Here is a 19,882-nt window from a genome sequence, read left to right as displayed (position 1 = left end):
AAATATTACTTTTGTCAATTTTTTAAGGCAAATGTCGGTTCCAACATGCTCAAATTTGACACGCCGCACTTTCGAGAACAACCGAAGCCAATTTCCCCTGCTGTTAGTGACTAATAGTAAATGGTGTTTTCCACAAATAATATAGTTTTGACCGTTCAGAAATGTCACATTTCAGCACAAAACATTGATGCATCTGGAGTGACATTCCAGATAAAGAGCAAAAACATGAGTAATACCCATGACGCATCTGTCGTTTATCTGCGTGTGTACATTTCAGAAGACGTCGTGTCTGGTTCCGGAGAGAAACGAGGGCTATAAGTCTTTAATCTAATTTCAGTGAGATTCATTAATCTGGCTGTCTTAAAGACCAGCGTCAGGAGAAAAGCGCTGAGTCGTGCCAAATGGTGCCCACCGATATATTCATCACTTCCTGTGCCACATTACCCCAGTCATCAAACGCCGGGCTGGCCCATTTCCGCTCCTCCTGTCCTTTAGAACTCATTACTCACATCTTTGCATACAGCAACGGGCTGTTTACTTGTCGTCAGCACTTCAGCGCGGTTTGCCTGTGTGTGTTGAATGGGTTTATATTTGAGATCGCTACGCTGTGACCATGATCATAAATACTGATCAAGAGTAGCGTCATCATCTACCTGTCTCAAAGGACTCTCTTCTCTCTCTTTCTCTCTTATCTCCTCATTTCCATCTCAGTCATATGATTTACAGAGATGGCTGGCTGTATTTCATATTTCACTTCCCTTATTTTCAGCTCGTTGACCGCCAACCAGTGGAACAGCAGGGACGTGTTCACAAACATGCACAGCATGTCAATTATTAGGATTATTAATATGCAGATGTGGTAGAACCCTCTTCTAATCAAGAACCATTCTTCAGTTGGCAAGATGGTTCCGAGAGGAATTTAAAAAAAATAAAAAAAAAAAAATTTTATTGGATGCATCATAATGTTCCTTAGATTAGAATGCTGTTTTTTAATGACATCATGGAAACTAAAAAAGTTCTTAAGACAATAGTTTTCAACTTTTGACTCCACAGCCCTCCATTGTCCAGAATAAAAAATAAAATAATGCTAAATTCATAAAAATATAAAATGTATTTTACTGTAAATTTGTCAAATGCATAATGTAAAACTAAATATTTAATGTACAAAAATAATACACTTCAATTTATTTTTGCTAATGGCATACATTAGTCATAAAAGAGGAAAATGACCAACATTTTAAAAAATGTAATGGCAAATGTATAAAAAAGTAAAAAAAATAATTTGTAAATGAAAGGGAATTTAATGTATTAAATATTAAATGAATATTTTACTCTTTTGGTTTTACTTTTTTAATTTTTAATTTATATTTTATTTATTTCATTTTTTATATATATATTTTTATATATTTCATTTTTTATATATATTTTTATATATTTCATTATATATATATATATAATAAACACACACTTTAATGCTTGTTTTGTCTTATTTTTAATCATTTTAAGCCATGGAAGTTTGCATGGAAGTTTGCGGAGGCCTCTTAATGGCCCTTCTTTTACTTAAAAATTTAAGGCAGCAACTGAACTTAAGTTTTTAAGTTGAAGTATGTGAAATAGCATTTTCTTTTTCAGCGTTTATAGAAACTCACAGCCAGCCCCAGATGATACCTTCTGCCAGCCTCTCTATCACTCCCTTTTTCCCTTCCATTCGTTTCAGGTGATATTTGCCTTGGCCCTCTCTGTCATGTAACAGTAAAGACTTGAAATTAGACTCGAATGAAGATTTAGCTCTCTCAGAGAACCGTAAATCCAGTCTAAGCTTTGCAGGAGAAACGGCGAGTGAAGAGTGACAGTGGTGAAATATCCGTTCGCTTTCTCCCCTCATCCTTTTCTATGCCTCATCTCCAGCAAAGGATGAGAGGAGCGCACGACATTTAAATATGTCATCCTGTGCTGATCAGCGTGACCGCTCTAAATCCATTATAAAACCATTACATCAGCCTCTCCTGACGACACACACACACACACACACACACACACACACACACACACACACACACACACACACACACACACACACACACACACACACGTCTATGAATTTTTCCTCACTTCTTTTGACACCTCTGCCACCATTTGCACACAGACACTCACACTGAAAATCACCATACTGTTATCCAGTTAGAATAATGCAAATTTAAAAAAAATCTTTTTATTTCAGAAACAGTCTCCTGCAGTGACTGCACATAAAGAGAGATACAACTTTTATATCCTTCCTATCAACTCCCTCAGAGTGCACATGTAAAACACGCTCAGCTAATTAGTAAATTAGGTAATCACGAACATGACCAATTAGGGAATACTGAGAATCATACAAGAGGGACTGGGTATGAATAATTCCTTAAATATTTTTCAGTGAGAACCTTTTATGATAAGCTCATTTATTTTGCTAACCTAACTATGCATGATTGTATTGTTTATAGAATTTTATTATTTCATGAGATATATACATATTACGTCAATATTACAATAAGTTTATATAAGATATACACATACATAGGCAGTTTAAGAGTGGAGGTGATTTACGTTGCCTGCAATGCTTCATGGGATACAGTGGCAACTGTTGAGGTTTCATATCAGTGAATATTTCATCATTCGAATTGGGCTATTTTAAACATGATTCTGTAGAAATTAAGCTGAATTAACGCTGACAGATGGCTTCAACAGAAGCATATATCACCGATTGTCTGAGCACACAATAGCTTTTTCTTGAAAGGTTTCTACAGCACCCTTAAAAAAAGTGATCTCTATGGGCAAAATAAAGGAGATTTTTCTTTCTGGAACCCAACAGTTGAGCTCTAATGAAATCAGATCCAGGACATTCTGCGTAAAGACAGTTCTTCTAATTAAAAGTTGCAGCTATGGTTTTCATCTGTAGGTTTCACCTGTAAGAAACTCGATTCTCCAAGTCATCCAGAGCAAATTTTTTCTGCTGATTCTAGGGACTGCAGCTCCACCTGTTTCCCGCGCATGCTTTCATGTCACCCCGCGTTTCAGTCTGCTGGTTTTTTATCTAAAAGCTGGAGTGCTTTTATGTGTGCGAGGGGTGCGCCACAACACTCTGAAACCGTATTTATCTTTGTGTAATGGTACTTCATTGATATTCACAGCCGGCTGTGGATCAATGATCCCTGGCAGTCTTGCTATTATTTCATTTCTTGTATCTAAAAGGCGTATCGAGGATTCAGCTAAATTGTTTTGAGCCCGTTTTGGCTGAGTCGTCTCAAAGACGCTGTGTGGGCTAAAGCACTGAAGCACAGATACCTACTACACACACACATACACACACACAGACACATCAGTATTCACACAATGGCACAAACCCTGAGCCAATAACAGCAGCTATGATCTCTCCCTCAGCCAATACAAAGCTACAACCATCCACAACCAGCCAATCGGAATCTACCAGGTGTAAGAGTGTGGAAACCAGTCAGAACCTTCAATACACATTAATCACAGTTCTTGAAATAAATATACTGTATAAGAGAGTCAATTTGAGCTCCAAAACAGGCAACGAGGGGAACATCAGGGCATAAATAATTTGTCAGGTAAAATATGTGCTTTATTTTGTAACATTCAAATTAACTGTTTTTATTTAGGTCAAAAATAGGTTACACTTTATAGGGTGTCTGTAACACTGTAATTATACATTTAAGGACTGAGTAATATTAAGTAACTACATGTACTTACTATAGAGTTAGGGTTAGGATTTGGTTTAGGGTTAGTTGCATGCACAATTTATAGTTATTACTATACGCTGATTTCACGCAGCTGCCATTTTGAAATCGAAAGTGAGTCTCCGGTGGGAAGAACCCCGGAAGTAAAGATAAACAACAATGCCTTGGACTACCAACCTGAAGCTGCTGCCGCGATTTACACTATTGGATGGTAATATCCAATATAGGATATGTATAGTTCATTCCTGCTTCTTTTTTTACTTTCTGAATTATAAAAAAATATTTTATTTATAAATGAATTTTAACTGTATATAGTCTAAAGTATGAAAGAAATGAATGTACAGTTTTAGAATAACTCATTTTATACATTAAACACAACAATACGCCATCGCATTCACGACTCTCCTGTGATTAAAGGCGACACTTCCGGTTTTCTTCCCACCGGAGCCTCGCTTTCGATTTCAAAATAACGGCTGCATGAAATCAGCGTATAGTAACTGCATGTAACATATGTAACAATGACACTTCAAAATAAAGTGTTACCCAAAAAAATTATTTAATATTGATGAATCAGTCTCTTCCTAACTCTTTCTGTAGGTCACATCGATACACCAGTAGGTCAGAATCATACGTTCAACAGATTTGTTCGAAAACTATGATTCATTCAAGAACGAAACAAATTACTTTTTTTGAGAGTCATTGAATCATTCATGCCATCGATTTGTTTGAAAATGCTGATTCATTCACAAATGAAACTAGTGCCTTTATGAGTGAGTTATTGAATCACTGATTCAAATCATTTGTTCAAAAACCTTGATTTTTTCAGGAACACCACTAATGTTTGATGCTCAGAGATGTTCAACGGTTCTAATGTGGCTTTGTTTCGAGCTGTTTTTGATGGTGGATCAAAAACAGACAAAGTAACTGGCAAAATTATATATATATTACTCACTATTAACTTACTGAACCTTTGCATAAAAGCATTATCACACTCACAGCAGGCTATTTGGAACAACAATCTTGCTATGTATATCAATATGAAATAGCATATTATTTATATAAAATATTTTATAAAACTTTATTGTTATATTATTACTACTTATAACAACAATACTATTAATATAACTACCGGTATATATATATATATATTAATTAAATGCACAAAAACATGAAGGGGGGGGGGGGGGGGATTTTTGGGACATAATGATTATATTCTTGATTATTCACCAAAAGTAAGGGTGGCGAATAAATAAATATATACAGTTACTGTATAATTCTTGCTTTGCCCCTGGGTGTTAGGCTTGGGTATCGAGTATCGAGTATTGATTGGAACCGGGAATTTCGATTCCTAGTTTCGATTCACAGTCCGCCGACCGGAAGAAGAAACCGCTGTCTAAGTTACCAATTTGATCATTTCTAGCCCTATTCTGAACTGAAGTAACAACAAGTTGCAACCTTATTCTCTCGTCCTCTGCTCGTCCGTTTGAAAGCTGCACGCGATGCCGGCGAACGTAAAAATTTTTTTTTTTAATTCATGAAAACACATTTACACATGAGTGTAAACAACCTTATTTAGCCTATTTTACCTGATAGCCCATTTTAGCTGTGAAAATAGCAATTGATGGAGAAGATCAGACTATTTCCTTCAGAAAGACCGTTGGTTAGCTAGCTCATTTAAAATATCCTAAACATTTTTGTTTAAAATAGATTTGATATTTATATTGTAGTTGAAAACAGCCCTGTGAGAAATTCATAAAGTTCATAAAAAGTAAAAAGTTCATAGAATTTAAATTTATCTAAACTTTTTTGACCCGGCCTCTTAAAAGAATCAGAATCGAGAATCGTTAGGAACCGGAATCAAAACAAGGAATCGGAATCGGAATCGTTCAAATTCAAATGATACCCAACCCTACTGGGTGCACAACTTTTTTAATAGGTGTAATACTAGGAGCAGAATGTTGAAAATGTAGACTATTAGATCAAATATGTGACAGATGTGGCTGCTTTCCCCAATGGTCGAATTGGCACACAAAGAGAGCCTCAAAGACCAGTACTGTTCCCTTAGATCACAGCAGTCTCTCTCTCTCTCTCTCTCTCTCTCTCTCTCTCTCTCTCTCTCTCTCTCTCTCTCTCTCTCTCTCTCTCTCTATTAGTTTGATGGATACCATAGAGATCAGAAAAAAACATCACTATTTAGTTCTTCACAATGTGAGTGCTGAGGGCAGCGACAGCGTAATGCATTAGCCGCAAAATATACAGCAGATTCATTTCAAGTGATGCACACACACACACACACACACACACACACACACACACACACACACACACACACACACTATCTGCTGTTCGCACTTTACATAAATGATCTTCCTTCGGTGTGCGGTGAGGTGGACATGCAGATGTACGCGGACGATACTGTAGTTTACGTGCATGGAAGCGACGCGACCAGTGTAGCTAATAAACTAACCAATGTTATGGGAAACATCTTGAATTGGCTTTCCTCTGCCTCACTCACACTGAATGTAAATAAAACAGTAGCTATGTATTTTACCAAAACTCAACGACTGAAGTCCTTCTTTCCATGCATTTATGCAAATCAGAGTCAAATAAAAGTAGTGAAGGAATTTAAATATCTAGGCCTTGTTTTGGATTCAACCTTTACTTTCAAAAAACATGTTAAGAAAATTTGCAGCACGCTAAAATACAGTTTGTCTGGTTTTAGACATATTAGGAATACATTGACTCATGATGCTGCAAAAATTTACTTGGAGGCAATGATAATTCCTCATATTAATTACTGTATTTCTTGTTGGTCACAGACGAGTGAAACCGCAATAAAACCTTTAAAATCTTTATATAATCAAGCTGTTAAAGTATTAGACAAAAAGCCACTGAGATATCATCACTGTCTGATTCTTGAAAAATACAGCATGTTAAATTTTGATAATATAATTGTGTATGCCAATGTGCGATTAGTTTTTAAAATTTTAAATAATATTGCGCCTCCTCCCCTGAAAACATTTGTCCAGCTCTGTTCGGAACAGATGACTAGGAGCTCCAGGTCCACGAGTTGCAATGATTGCAGACTGCCTAAACGTGGCTCGGCCTTTGCACAGACGGCCTTCTCATTTAAAGGCATCAAAGAATGGAACAAACTCCCTCAGAGTCTGAAACTTAACTTAGACCTGAGGGATTTTTCTCGCAATACAAGGAAAGTGCTATTGGAAAACCAGTCGTGTCAGCATAGATAACTGTGTATGTAAATATGACTTTTAGTGATGTTTTATAGTAGTAATTTTGGTATGATTTACTTGGACTGATGGTTGTAATGGGGAATGGTTGAATTAATTAATTAATAGTTGTATTTGAGTGACTAATTATATTTTATATTGTATATTTTGTATTGTAATTCACCTGCTCGGGGACTCCAGATGGAAACTAGCTTAAGCTAAATCTGGTGCAAAGCATCTTTAATTAATGTTTTTTGCACATTGTCCCTGTTGAAATAAATAAATAAACAAACAAACACACACACACACACACACATCGCTTCCCTATGCAGCATGTCGTTTATTATCAAGACTGATGCGATTGGATATGGGTAAAACCAAAACAGAGATTTTCTCTTTGAAAACATCAAACTTTCTAATTACGCAGTGTTTACTACATACTCGCACACGCGTAGTTTAATTACTGCACTCTCGTGAATAGCACTCAAAAAGTTTGCGGATATTTCTTGTGAAAAACATTTATTTGGCCCCTACGCCTCAGCAAAATCACGAGCCAGAATGAACAAAACAGAGCACTGTGTGAGTGAACGTTTGCAAAAAAAGAAATCCTCTGAAGGTGATTCATGCATGTGTGTGTATGATAATTAGCTTACAGGAGTGATCGTCCTGGCGGGAGACACTATCAAGGCCGGACAGACGGAGAGTTTGCTGAATGTCAGGCGGTGAAGAGAATGGCTGCGATGTTTAAAACATGAGGTCACCGCCGCAGTCCACACTTCCTGTTCTCTCTCGCCATCTTCCATCTCACCAATCTTGGATTAAAGAGCACGACCTGTCCTCACATATTTAGAAAGTGCTGTCCGCAAGGAACTGCGAATACACATCCCGTAATTTAAGGTTTCAACGCGGTTTGACCACCACTGCCTCTAAGACAACCGCACACTCTATCTTCCTGACTGGCAGTTCATTCTGCTCATTTCCTGTGAATGCAGGTGTGTATATTTGAACACGGCATCAGAGATGTGTGTGAGCGGAGTGATTACGGCCTGTCTGGGGAAACGACAGAAGCAGAGTGAGGACAGTCAATGGTAAATAGATTCTGTGTTTTCCAATGATGTGTCATGGTCACATGTAACACTCTAAACGCCACCCTCCCCCCGTTCTCTCTGTCACTCTCCGATTACCGTCGTTCTGTCCACATTGACCCCAGCTGTCCATCTTCACCGGTTTACCTTCACTGGAGCGACAACGCTATATCTACAGTACAGGACACTGAGGAGGACACCCGAAACAGTTAACAAGAGCGTCAAATTCAATGACCTAGATATCCACGGCTACTTCTAGCATACTCACTCGGTAATTTCTCAATATACACCAAAACACTGGATTAAATTTTAGCTTGATTTTCTGGTGACAGTGTACAACAGTTTGTATCAGCGCTAAATAAATTACATTCATCGCTCGATTGGACCTAAATAAGCAATTCCAGAAGCAATCTGATGACTTTGCACTTTCAAAATAATAATACCTGATGTATCAAATGCTTTGCTAACGGCATTTCTAGAAAACACACTTGATCAAATAATTCACCATCTCTCATTGGCTGTTCCAATGCATCATTATAAGGCGACATGTGATTGGTCAGAAATGTCAATCTCACGGCAGCAGGAATCTTTACTGTCAAAATAGAGCATTAGAAATGCAAAGACTAAATCTTTATGATTTTAAATCAAAGAAAATGCACTTTGTTTGACCATAAACATTTTAAAATCATGTCATTTTGGGGATTATTCTATGATGCAATTCTAATTCAATAAAAAAGCATGTAAAAAGCAAATGTATTTGTTCAGATTCAGAGGAAATATTAGATATGTGTGTCAGGTTTAAATGTCAAAGATGATGAAGCGTGTGTTTAAAGTTCAGGACATTGAGCCGTAATGTAATGAGACCTGTTAGTTTACCAATACAGCTTGTGTTTCTCTGAACCCAGTCACCTGAGAAGTATTCCTGTGTGCGCTTCCCCAGTACTAAAGTTATCTTGAGGTATAGGGAATGATAAAGAAACATTCCTCTGAGTACTTTCTTTTAAAGAATATCCAATAGGAATGATCCAGGTTTAATACAATTTTATTATTAACATCATCTGTTGATTGCTACAGAAAATAATTTCACCTCCTCCCTCAGTTTGTACAAACAAACAAAATAACCATGTGTGCAGTAATGTACTTACAGTGAAAGTCTATAGGGAACAGGTCAAAAAGTTCAAATACACACTATTGTTAAGTGTAGCAACAACAAGTTTAAAACATGAAACACGTGAACGTGATTCAGATTTTTTCCTGGATTGCAGTCAAGACCATGTAAAGTAAACCTGGTCAGTGGTCAATAGACTGTTATCATTGTAAAAACACCCACAGCAAGAACTATAGTGGAACAGCTAAAAGGACCATTTCGAAACTTTGAAGCTCAAGTAACACATTTTTTTATTGGAAATATGTCTATGTCAAACAATCTAAACTCCAGGAATGATTAATTGCATTACTGTCAACACAGTTTTTACAGATTCTAACGTGTCCAATTGTAGCATTGAACCCAGAATATTGCTTCAAGACCGGCAAGTAAATCTAAATTGGGAAATGTTAAGGATTTATGCATTAGCACTGCTGACTTTTCAATCTGTGGGTGCTCCAATTTGAGCTGAATTTTTTTTTATTGTGCCTTAAAGCAAAGAAACGAACAACAGAAGAAAAATGGGGGAAAATAAGGCGACAATAAGGAAAAGAGAGACAGGTGTGTTATAAGGTGTGTAATGGCCTATTCAAGTGTTTGTATCACAAACCATAAAATCAGCGTCTCCCCTAGTTTTCTGCCTGACTTGCAGCAGTTACATGGCGTCCTCCCACTGATTCACTCCATTTGAGTCCAAACCGCAAAGACCAACAAATGGCCTTCCCACCGGCCTTCTTCACTGACAGGGAAAAATGTAATGCAAGTGATCTGTTCAGACTGGACTGTACAGCATCTCTCTACCGGAAGATCATAACTGCCTAATAACATAACGCAATGAACGAAAGACAAACTCCAAACAGACAGCAACGTTCAGCCTGTTCCAGCTATATGTTCACATGAGTTCAAGAAGAAGATCAAGTCAGCATTCAAAGGTCAGTTGAGAAAGAAATATGTTTTTAAATGACACATATGCATGAAAGTAAAAAAATTGTTTAAGGCAAGCGTCTCTATTACTATATCTTAAATGTAATATTATATTAATAGCTCATCCTGCACTGTTTGTACTAGAGGCATTGTAGCTGGCGAACAGAAATGAGGTTTTGACATAAATTGCTTGTAATAGTCTTGATATATATTTAAATACCTGGCTACCTCCTACAATGACTTTGCACCTCTCACAGCTTCTTTGGAAAATGCAAAAATCTAGTTATTTACTATATATCATCCAGCAAAGTTAACATCTGTGGCATTGCATTAAAAGATTTTGTGAAAATGGGTCAAGGTAAAAGGTCTAAAGGAATTGAGTTCAGAAACACACACACGCGCACACAGGATACTGCAGGCTCATTGATTCTCAGTTTGTCTTTCTCCTGTCTTTCTGCATGCTGCGAACATGTTTGCAAGCAGTTAAAGACGGCTTTTAGATCAGTTTCAGCAGGTCATCTCTTCTGTACCTAGTGAGGCATAATCAATGTACACTGACAAAAAGCCAACTCTAGACTGATGGCCGTCTCTCCTTCTGTCTTTAAACACAATTCAGTAGGGCTGTAATGAAGACACGTCCATCTATCACAGGAGATCTCCATATGAAAGGCCAAATTTGTATTCACTACCCCACTTCACTCTGTTTCTGCTATTTATGAGCCTCTTGTACGGTATTAGCAGGCTTTAGCAAAACACTTCAGCTCCCTATTGAATTTCAGCCAATTCATTATTATTTTCACCGAAAATACACAAACTCTCTCGCTCACTCGTTTTCAACACAGAGGATCAAATCATCACATTCATCCAGGACTTCTCAAGGTGTCATGAATTTTTAAATTATTTTATTAAAAAGAATTACTCATGAAAAAATAAAAGAGAATGAACGTGCACAAGAACGAGACAGGAAAAAGAAAGCGCTACACAGATGAATGCGTTAATTCAATTAGTCCAGTGCAGGCCAGAACACTACACAGGAAACACACACACACACACACACAGAGAGAGAGAGAGAGAGAGAGAGAGAGAGAGCAACATAATAGGAAAAAGCAAGAGTCCACAATCTTAATTGCACACAAATCGAATCAGTCATGACCTGGAGAAGATAACAGACACGTACAGTAGAACAAGAGGAGATGAGCAGTGAACAGGGAAGAATTTCATGTTTATGACTGTGCTTCTGATTGACAGATTAATACAATGTTGGATCTAGCAAATATGGGGGATCAAGGCTGTGTCTGTACATGGACTTGAGTGGAAGAATGATCTGAAAGTGTGTGGTTACATTTTCTCCCTTTTTTCTTGTGACAAAAGTATAACCTTGCTTTGTGGTGCCAAAGATATATGGTGTCAAGTATGAACAGTCTAAAATATGGAACAGGGTATTAAGGGTTAAAAACTATATATATATATATATATATATATATATATATATATATATATATACATAAGACATTAGTGAAGGGTTAAATTTAGTTGTCTAAAATTGTATCTCCAAAAAAAAAAAAATCGTAGGGATTGGGGAACAAAAGTGAAACTTCTAATCATTGTAGTGTCACTAATCCCCTGTATCTGGATGTGAATTTGTCTAAACATAGAGCTGATCTGATTCCAGAATCTCAATCCTGGATCTCATTCAAGCGAACATTAATCATCTTGGGGAGAAAAAGGTCTATACTTTCGAAGTTTTACATTACACTCACTCTCAGAATATCTGTCATTTCGAGCAACCACTGAACAAGGGCGTATTTTGATTTACAATGTTTTGATGTGTGCCAAGACATGTGTGTGAGATTTAAAGCGCTTAAAACTTCTAATGCTAGAACCATTACGGCTACCACTGTTTTTTTTTTTTTTTAGACAGGCCAAGTAATTAAAAATACTTAATAGGAAGAGGAGGAGGAAGAAAGCCCCCAGTCTGTTACATTTAAGTGATTAAAGGCAGCCATCTGAGGAGAGCTTGTTCCACTTTCAATGCATTTTTATGGTGTTTGAACTATCACAGAGAAGGCGAACGTATCCAGAACAAAGACAGAGAGGAATAAAAATGAGGAATAAAGGAAGGGATGAGGAAGAAAAAGTATGGTAGAGAAAGAGGGAGACACAGAACGAGAGTTAAGGAGAGAGACAGTAGTCCAATTAGCCTCTCGGTGTGGAGTAATAGTGCGAGTATGAAATGGATGGATGAATAGAGTTAGCGCCTCTACAGCAACACCACAGGGGTTATTCCACATGACAAAGAGCCTTTAATTACCTCATTCTGGGCTCTTTATTTCCCCGTGGCTGTGCCACTGTGTAAATCTTTCAAATACAGCGTTTCTCTTGTGCTTCTATTTGAGCCATGAAACATGTCATGCACATCTGTGAAACAAAAAATGTTGGTCAAAACACTCATTTTTTGAGTGTACTTATTACATTGAGGGAATGCAGCGATCATAAACTGGATGTCTGCTGAACAAGCTAGAGGAAGTTCATTGTGGCCAATTGCACAACCTCAAACAGTGTTTCTCACCTAAAGTGTTTAAAGGGATTGTACACCCGAAAAGGAAATATTTTCTCACACTCCTCATGTAATTCAAAACCAGTATGACTTCCATTCTTCAGTGTAACAAAATATCTCAGTTTCTTTTCATTCATACAGTGAAAGTCAATGGGGTCCAATGGGGTTGTTCAATGTCATACAGGTTTGGAACAACATGAGTGAGTAAATGATGACAGAATTTTAGGATAAACTGTCCCTTCAATGAGCCCAGTGTTATGGTCTGGGTGTATATTCCTTCAAAACCCACGTTTGGGGTTTCCCAAAGCCCTGCATTCGTGGGGAGAGTGATGGAGGTGAATAGATTCTGTTTTGGTTTGTGCTTTTCTTTAAACAAAATACAATAATTAACGGTAACCTGTGTCATGTAAATCATTTACAACGCACTATAGGTTCCACCAGCACAGGGGCATTAATTCTTTGCAGGCATCCAGTTGTGTCTTAGGTGGACGCATTTGAGAGGCCCGGGATCATCAATAATAAACCTGCACCATTGCATTTCTCTGGGGCCGTCCTTTTGCTGTGTGATGCCTGCTCAAGGTGTGCTTATCAGGGTAACCCCACCCCGGCATGCTCTTTCAGACACAATAATGAGTCCCTTTCACATGTTGTACCATGGCCTGACCGTACCACAACCCTGCAGGCATGACCTCTCAAAGATCCAACTTTTCGCTTTGATCAGAGTGTCGAAAACCCCATTAAAGCCTATTCTGTCATGCACTATGAACTTATGATCTTTTCCCTTAGGAGAAATTAAGCCTATTGCTTAACCTGCGGTGACCACGATGAACATTGAAGATTAATCCACCCTGTTCTGTGTGACATATCCTGGGGAGGGGATACATAGCTGGAGGGCGTTGAAGCCTCTGGCCTTAATTGACCTGATGCAGGGTGACTTCAGAGAGTTTAATAGACTCTCCAAGCTACTCCATCAATCACTTTACAACCTCTCCGTAGGACTCTTTATGTGCCTTCATAACCCCGAAGGAGGAGGGGGGTGAGAGTATGAAAAAGGATTGGAAGATGGGAGAATGAACCGAGAGAAGTGCATTTCAGTGAAAAGAATGATGGGTTGTGTGGAGGATCATGGGGGCATTTCATTTACAAGACATTCTCATTGTACCCGAGTGCTTTAAAGCTGATGTATTTACCCCTCTCCACCGGTCTCACTCTCCCTCACACTCATATCTGCATGTCTTCAGCTCTGACAGCTGCTCACTTAATAGATCCCGTTTGACAGTGCATAAGCCAATTAAAATGCTGCTGATTTAATTGAGCTGGGCAAAATCAGCCTATGCCAGAAAATGAGTCCATTAAAGAGGCGATAGGGGCCAGTGAAGCGGAGGCCATTCGTGCTGTGAACCAAAGTCACATCCCGTCCCTTGTCTCCTCCCTCTCTGCTCGGCGCATTCCCATTTGGGAAGAGCAGAACTCTGTGAGGACTGAACATTGATGCCAAATTACAGGCAAATTAGAGTCGATTAATGGATTTGTTCAGTCTCTTCACCAAATTAGTCAGAATCAGTGGTATCCGATCCTGGTCCGGGAGGGCCACAGTCCAGCAGAGTTAAGCTCACACCTGAACCAGATAATCAAGGTATCTAGGATCTTTAAAAACTTTCAGGCAGGTGTGTTGGAACTAAAGTATGCAGGAAAGTGTCCTTTCAGGTGCAGAATTGGACAACCCTGGTCTAAAGGTATGTCATGGTTCACTGTAGGTGAACATTATGACATATTGTTGAATAAATATCTCTGCCACTTCTGAGCCAGGTTTAACAGAATATCAATGCAGGTTCTGTTCTCACCATCATGACATTACGCCAATTTGGAGATAACCAGCATATCTTACATTACCAGGCAGCAAAGCTCTATGCATACTTTAAGCACAGCCAGAGATAAAAGAAGTCACTTTATCTATATCAAAATGAGACCAAAATGAGCAGCAGTCCCTGGTGCATATACCCAAAACTCTGAGGGCTAAATCTGGTTGAGGCATTCAGGTATCTTATGCGGAGTTCTGCACGATAGAGGCTATCTTTACGGATAATTAAAATTCTCAATCATTCTCATGCAGACAGATTGAAGGCGCCTGAGGGTTGAGTATAATCTAGCAAGCGTGAAAACCTTGCTGATAGTCGAAATGTTCTCAGACTTCAATTGCACTTTGGTAAAGGAACATCACATGGCTTCATTACTAGTAATCCAAACCCAAAACCAGGTTCACGTAATCTAAAGCAGCCGCCTCGTGTAAATCCCTTCCCTCGCTCTCTGAACCACGGATCCATCCCTGTCATCCAGTCTGGGAAATGAGGCATTAAAAAGTGATGCATACATTTACAGAGCCAGGCTCTTGTTCAATCAGTGCAGGTAAAGTCGTTTAGCAATGCCTGGACTGGCCTCTCACTCAAGTGTGTGTTTAAGGAGAAATGGGAAGGGAATGAGATTTCAGACATGACAAAGGGGTAATGGATGAACTCAACAAGCAAGACAAAGACAAAGAGAGGATGAGATCTCAAACCTAAGAGGCAAGGTTTCTCCTTACCCCACTCTCTCTTAAAATGAAACTGTGACATCTACAACGTGAAACTTTTTTTTTTCCCAGATCAAACTGTGGTCACTCAAACATGAAATGGTCTCAAGGCAAAGCCCGATTTGACATCCCAAGATTTGGCTATTGCTCATCACAGGATGAAGTCGACTTTGCCAGGTCAGATCTCTGCTGTAGCGACAGCCCCCCTGCGTGCTCCTCTTGATAGGCTCACTGAGGCAATGCAATAAAATTTGAAATGAGGAACAGCATGCCTGCCTGCAGAGAGAGGAGATGAGTATATGGGCTGCATCACTGAAGCCCTGCAGCTGTGGGTCTGTTTGGAAGACAGTTCATAACCAGCTGGCTCCAACAAGTCATCATCTCTTCCAAACACACACACACACTGCATTCCTAACATTAAGACAGTGCTGAGCGTCAGCCCGTAATTTCATTTTCTCATTGATGTCATCCGATTTGACAGGCAAGAAACTGCAGGACACAAATTGCACACAATAAGATGTGCGATTTGCTCTTTCTTTCACTCATACTGGATCTCTTTTTCCCCCCTTCACTCCTGCTGTCTCCAAACCTCATATTTTCTTTATAGGACAATGTAGACCTGACAGTAAAGCAGAGGGGGAATGGGAATGAATTGAAGTCTGTGAGCCATAACTCTTTATATATCACAAGAACATGCACAACCTCTGACAACCTCATTTTCTTATTATTGAAGGTTCATGGTGTCTAAAGGAAGAACTTCTGACTTCAAAGACAACATTAGTCACATTCAGTATGTTAAAGAGTATATTCAGACACGAAGTCATATATAAAAGAGAAGCCGACAGTTGTTCTGAACCACACATTGTTGAACTAGAGTATAAAACGAGTCCCAAACACCTAATTCAAAACTAAAAACCTCAAAACCAAAAGATTCCCGATCATATTTAAGTCTGAAAGGTGCATCATATCAGCCAGGTGCAGGCGTCAGATTGACGCTCGCAATGCACGTTATGACACACACAGTAATGCACTTCAAAGGCACGCCGATCAAAGCACGGGATGTGTACTGGAGCATGCAGCTTGATTAATCCCCTCGAGTGTGAATCAGGACCGTGTCGGCCCGCCAGCAAAGAATTGGTCGTCTCCCGAGCAGCAGAGTGCAGCCGTGGGGCGACCGCAACATGCAGAGGGCAAATTCAGCACCATGGAGAGCACCCGCTCAGCACAGGTGGGAGGCTCAGAGAAGCCATGCTGAGGTGTCGAGTGATGGGATTAATGAATAAATAACACATCAATAGGGAATGCATTATTGTAATCGCCTTCAGTGCTTAAAGTCACATGAATCAGCCATGTCTCTCTGTGTGTTCATTGACTGTGTGGAAATTACAACATTCTGCCAAAGGCGCATTGAGATGGTTAGTTATAAACAAGCAAGGCTTTCCAAAGGAAGGAAGAGTCTGTGCTCAGTCTGACACTGGCGAGGTGTCATATGACAGATACACTTTCTCCTTTACAGTGATTAAATTCTGAGATATAAGAGAGAAATCCTATTAAAAACTCTAAAATTGTATTCCCTAAACTGTCAGAAACTGTTACTGGCATTCACACAGCTGTCACAGCTAAACTGATGCCGATGTATGTTCTAGTCACCATGCTCACTTGTGTATTCATTGTCTGCACAGCATTGTGGTCTTCATTAACATGTTCAATGTTCATTAACATCTTGCTGAAAGTTTTTATACATTTCATATTGTATTTTATATTAATAACTAGATTAATACAAAAAAAAAGTTTTTATAATTTTTTGTAAAAATACATTATAAAGTATTTAGTTATATTTAGTGTATTATTTTATTTATTATTAAAGCTGCAATAGAAAATATAATAGAAAATAAAAAGTATATAAACTACACAAAAGTCTTTATATATATATATATATATATATATATATATATATAAACTTTTTATATACTTGTGTGTGCATATGGCACTAAATATTGAAGAAGAAAAAAAGCTTTATAGCTCTTGTCTTTTCCAGCAATGAGGCAGTAAAGGATGGCCTCTGTCTCACCGGCCAGATAGAGAAAAGAGAGAGACAGTCTAGAGGGAGTCTATTTCTTTGATTTATTTCACTTTTATTGATCTCCCCCTGCCCTTGATGTATTCTATCTCCAGCTCAACCTCTCTGACGCGTTGGTGTAAAAGGGCTGCTTTGAAGCAGTCATGACAGAAGATCATGCGCACAAGCTCATTCCCTAAATTTGCGCATCACAACAACATCGACTCACCCCAGCGTTGTCATGGTGACGATGGTGTACCAGAAAGCCGCCGGTATGCTGGTGAACTTGCTGGAGGAGGAGCTCTTCTCTGCGTAGAACATGACGGTAGCAAAGATGATGATGGCCATGGTGAGCGAGAAGAGCAGGAAGCCCAGCTCGGACGCGCAGCTCTTGAGCGTGTACCCCAGGATGCGCAGTCCCGCGGAGTGCCGCGAAAATTTGAAAATCCGAAAGACCCTGAAGACCCTGAGGGTGACGAAGGCCCCGCTTACGTCCTCGTTGTCCGACATGACCAGGCCTATATAGTAAGGCATGATGGCCACCACGTCAATGATGCTCATGACGCTCTTGACGAACTTGTACCTGCTGGGCGCGGCGATCAGACGCAGCAGGTACTCAACAGTGAAGATCATGACGCAGGCCGTATCCAAACAGAAGAACGCGAGGGCGTAGCGCTCCCCGCACGACATCTCCTTTGCCCGGTTGTGCTCACTACGGCACGGGACCGTCTCCACCACGTTGGCCATAACGGAGACGGCGATGAAAAATCCCGTGACGTAATAGAACACCAGCGCCATGGTGCTCGTGTGCGGGTTCTCAAACGCGCGCCACATGGTCTCGCGGAACGACATATCCGGCGGCACCATGTCCTTGCTGTTTTCGTTCTCCTCATCGTCTTGAATTCTCTCCGTGTTCTCCCTCCTGCGATCTTTGTACTCCTCATAACAGCAGTCCCCTATTATCTCAGGAATGATGCCGAAGAAGGCCAGCTCCTCGTCATAGGCGGAGATGCACTCGTGGCGAGGGTAGTGCAGCTTCCCGGTTCGGTAGAAGTTGAGGATGTGCCTGAAGATGTCCGGGTCGCGGTCGAAAAAGTACTCGTTGGACTCCTCGTGGAAGAAGAAGTCGCGCTCTGTGCTTCCTAGTAAGGTGTCAGGGTACCTCTCCAAAGTATTCCGCCAAGTTTGAAACCTAGTGCCGCTGACGTTTAAGATAATCAGGCCGTCTTGACCTCGCCTCTTTTCCCGTGGAGGCGGCGGCATCGGGGTGCTCGCCACGGGCATCCATCCTATGGCCGCGGCGCGCGCGAACGGTAGCCACGCGGCGACTCCGGCTGCCATGCTGACCCAATGTGCGCGACCCGGTGAGACTGAAGCAGGTTTTGCGCTCACAGATCCGCCACGAACAGAAAGGACATCTGGAGAGACACAATGCGCTATTACTTGATGTAAAGTTCAAGGAAGACTATTTCTCACGCGTAGCAGAACACTGCACAGTGAGCCATAATATTTATCAAGATCAAAGCATTCGAATGGCAAGGTGGAATTACAGTGAGCGCAGAATGGAATGGTGGTGTATGTATGCATGAAAAGGCTCCTTTTCGGTCAAACACGACTGGCTGAGAATGGACCTTTTTTTTTTTTTACTATGTAACCTATTGCTCATGAGCAAGAGAAACAACTTACCTCCTCATAAATGGATTTTGATGCAAAAGTGCAGGTTTTTACACACAGATCATCAGTTACAGTCCACTTTGAATCGCTCTTCTGCCGTTACGCACAAATAAGTATCCGAAATGCGCTCTCGGATCTGTTCTAGAGCAAATGCAACAAGTTTAGAAGTCAGGTAGATGATTCACGTTGTCCAAGGACATCCTTTTTAGCGGTCAAAGCTTCTGTGTTTCACACTGACGCTCTTGAAGAAACCTGCCACAGTGGTCCTTTCATAGGAAGAGAAGACCACCCTGGCGAGTGCGCGCTCGGTGTTTCAAAAGCAGAGAATGTCACTTTCCTATCCGCTTCTCTTAAATGTAATCCAATGAGCCAAGAACTGTTCCGCAGGGTCTGCCTGTAACCAGAACAAAAAGTGAACCCGCAACAAATGATTCGCTGGAAGTTGCTTCATCCGCTACCGATGAAGATCTGTGAGTCTGCGGTGGAGCCCAAGTTGCTTCTGCTCACGGCGCATTGGAGGCGTGTCACGTGCTACGGGCATCGGTTAACACAAATGAATGTAACACAGCCTGTGTGAATGGTGCATAATGTGCCATGAGTAGTGTTACGTTTAAATGCTGATTTGTAGCATTTTATTCTCTTATAAACCCTATATAGCGCATTGTGTAAAGTTATTCATTGGCTTTCTTTGAATTATTATTAAACAGAGTTTCGCTGCATTCAGTGAAGTGTTGAATGACGAGCTCAGAGACTGGGGCAAAGCGCTGCGGGTATTTTTTTTCACGTCTCAGGTTATTGATTCACACATCCAGCGCTGCTAGATGTGCAGTGGGGGAAGCCGCTAGATGGAGACAGTTTTCAAAGGTGAGGGAAGATCAGACCTGTAAGAGCGAATGGATTCGA

The 19,882-nt window shown here is 40.0% G+C and overlaps 1 protein-coding gene across 6 annotated transcripts in view; it reads right to left on the bottom strand.

The window, feature by feature from the left end:
* Positions 1–19,069, bottom strand: part of kcnd2 (potassium voltage-gated channel, Shal-related subfamily, member 2) — a 119,459-nt gene extending 100,390 nt beyond the window's left edge. For 5 of the 6 annotated variants that reach the window (XR_014205088.1, XR_014205089.1, XR_014205090.1 and 2 more), the window contains exons 1-2: positions 18,992–19,069; positions 17,535–18,723 (exon numbers count right to left, since the gene is read on the bottom strand). Coding sequence is in view for 3 of the 6 variants with exons in the window: in XM_082166253.1 (XP_082022379.1) it covers positions 17,535–18,646 (1,112 nt within the window). In the remaining 3 variants the exon portion in view is untranslated. Of the gene's footprint in view, positions 1–17,534; positions 18,965–18,991 lie in introns of those variants that run through there. The other variant, XM_082166254.1, reaches the window with a different exon arrangement.
* Between the last annotated feature and the right edge of the window lie 813 nt (positions 19,070–19,882).

This window comes from Leuciscus leuciscus, assembly GCF_965113295.1.
Source record: "Leuciscus leuciscus genome assembly, chromosome: 4".
NCBI classification, from domain to species: domain Eukaryota; kingdom Metazoa; phylum Chordata; class Actinopteri; order Cypriniformes; family Leuciscidae; genus Leuciscus; species Leuciscus leuciscus.
This window is presented reverse-complemented; position numbering and strand designations above follow the sequence as displayed.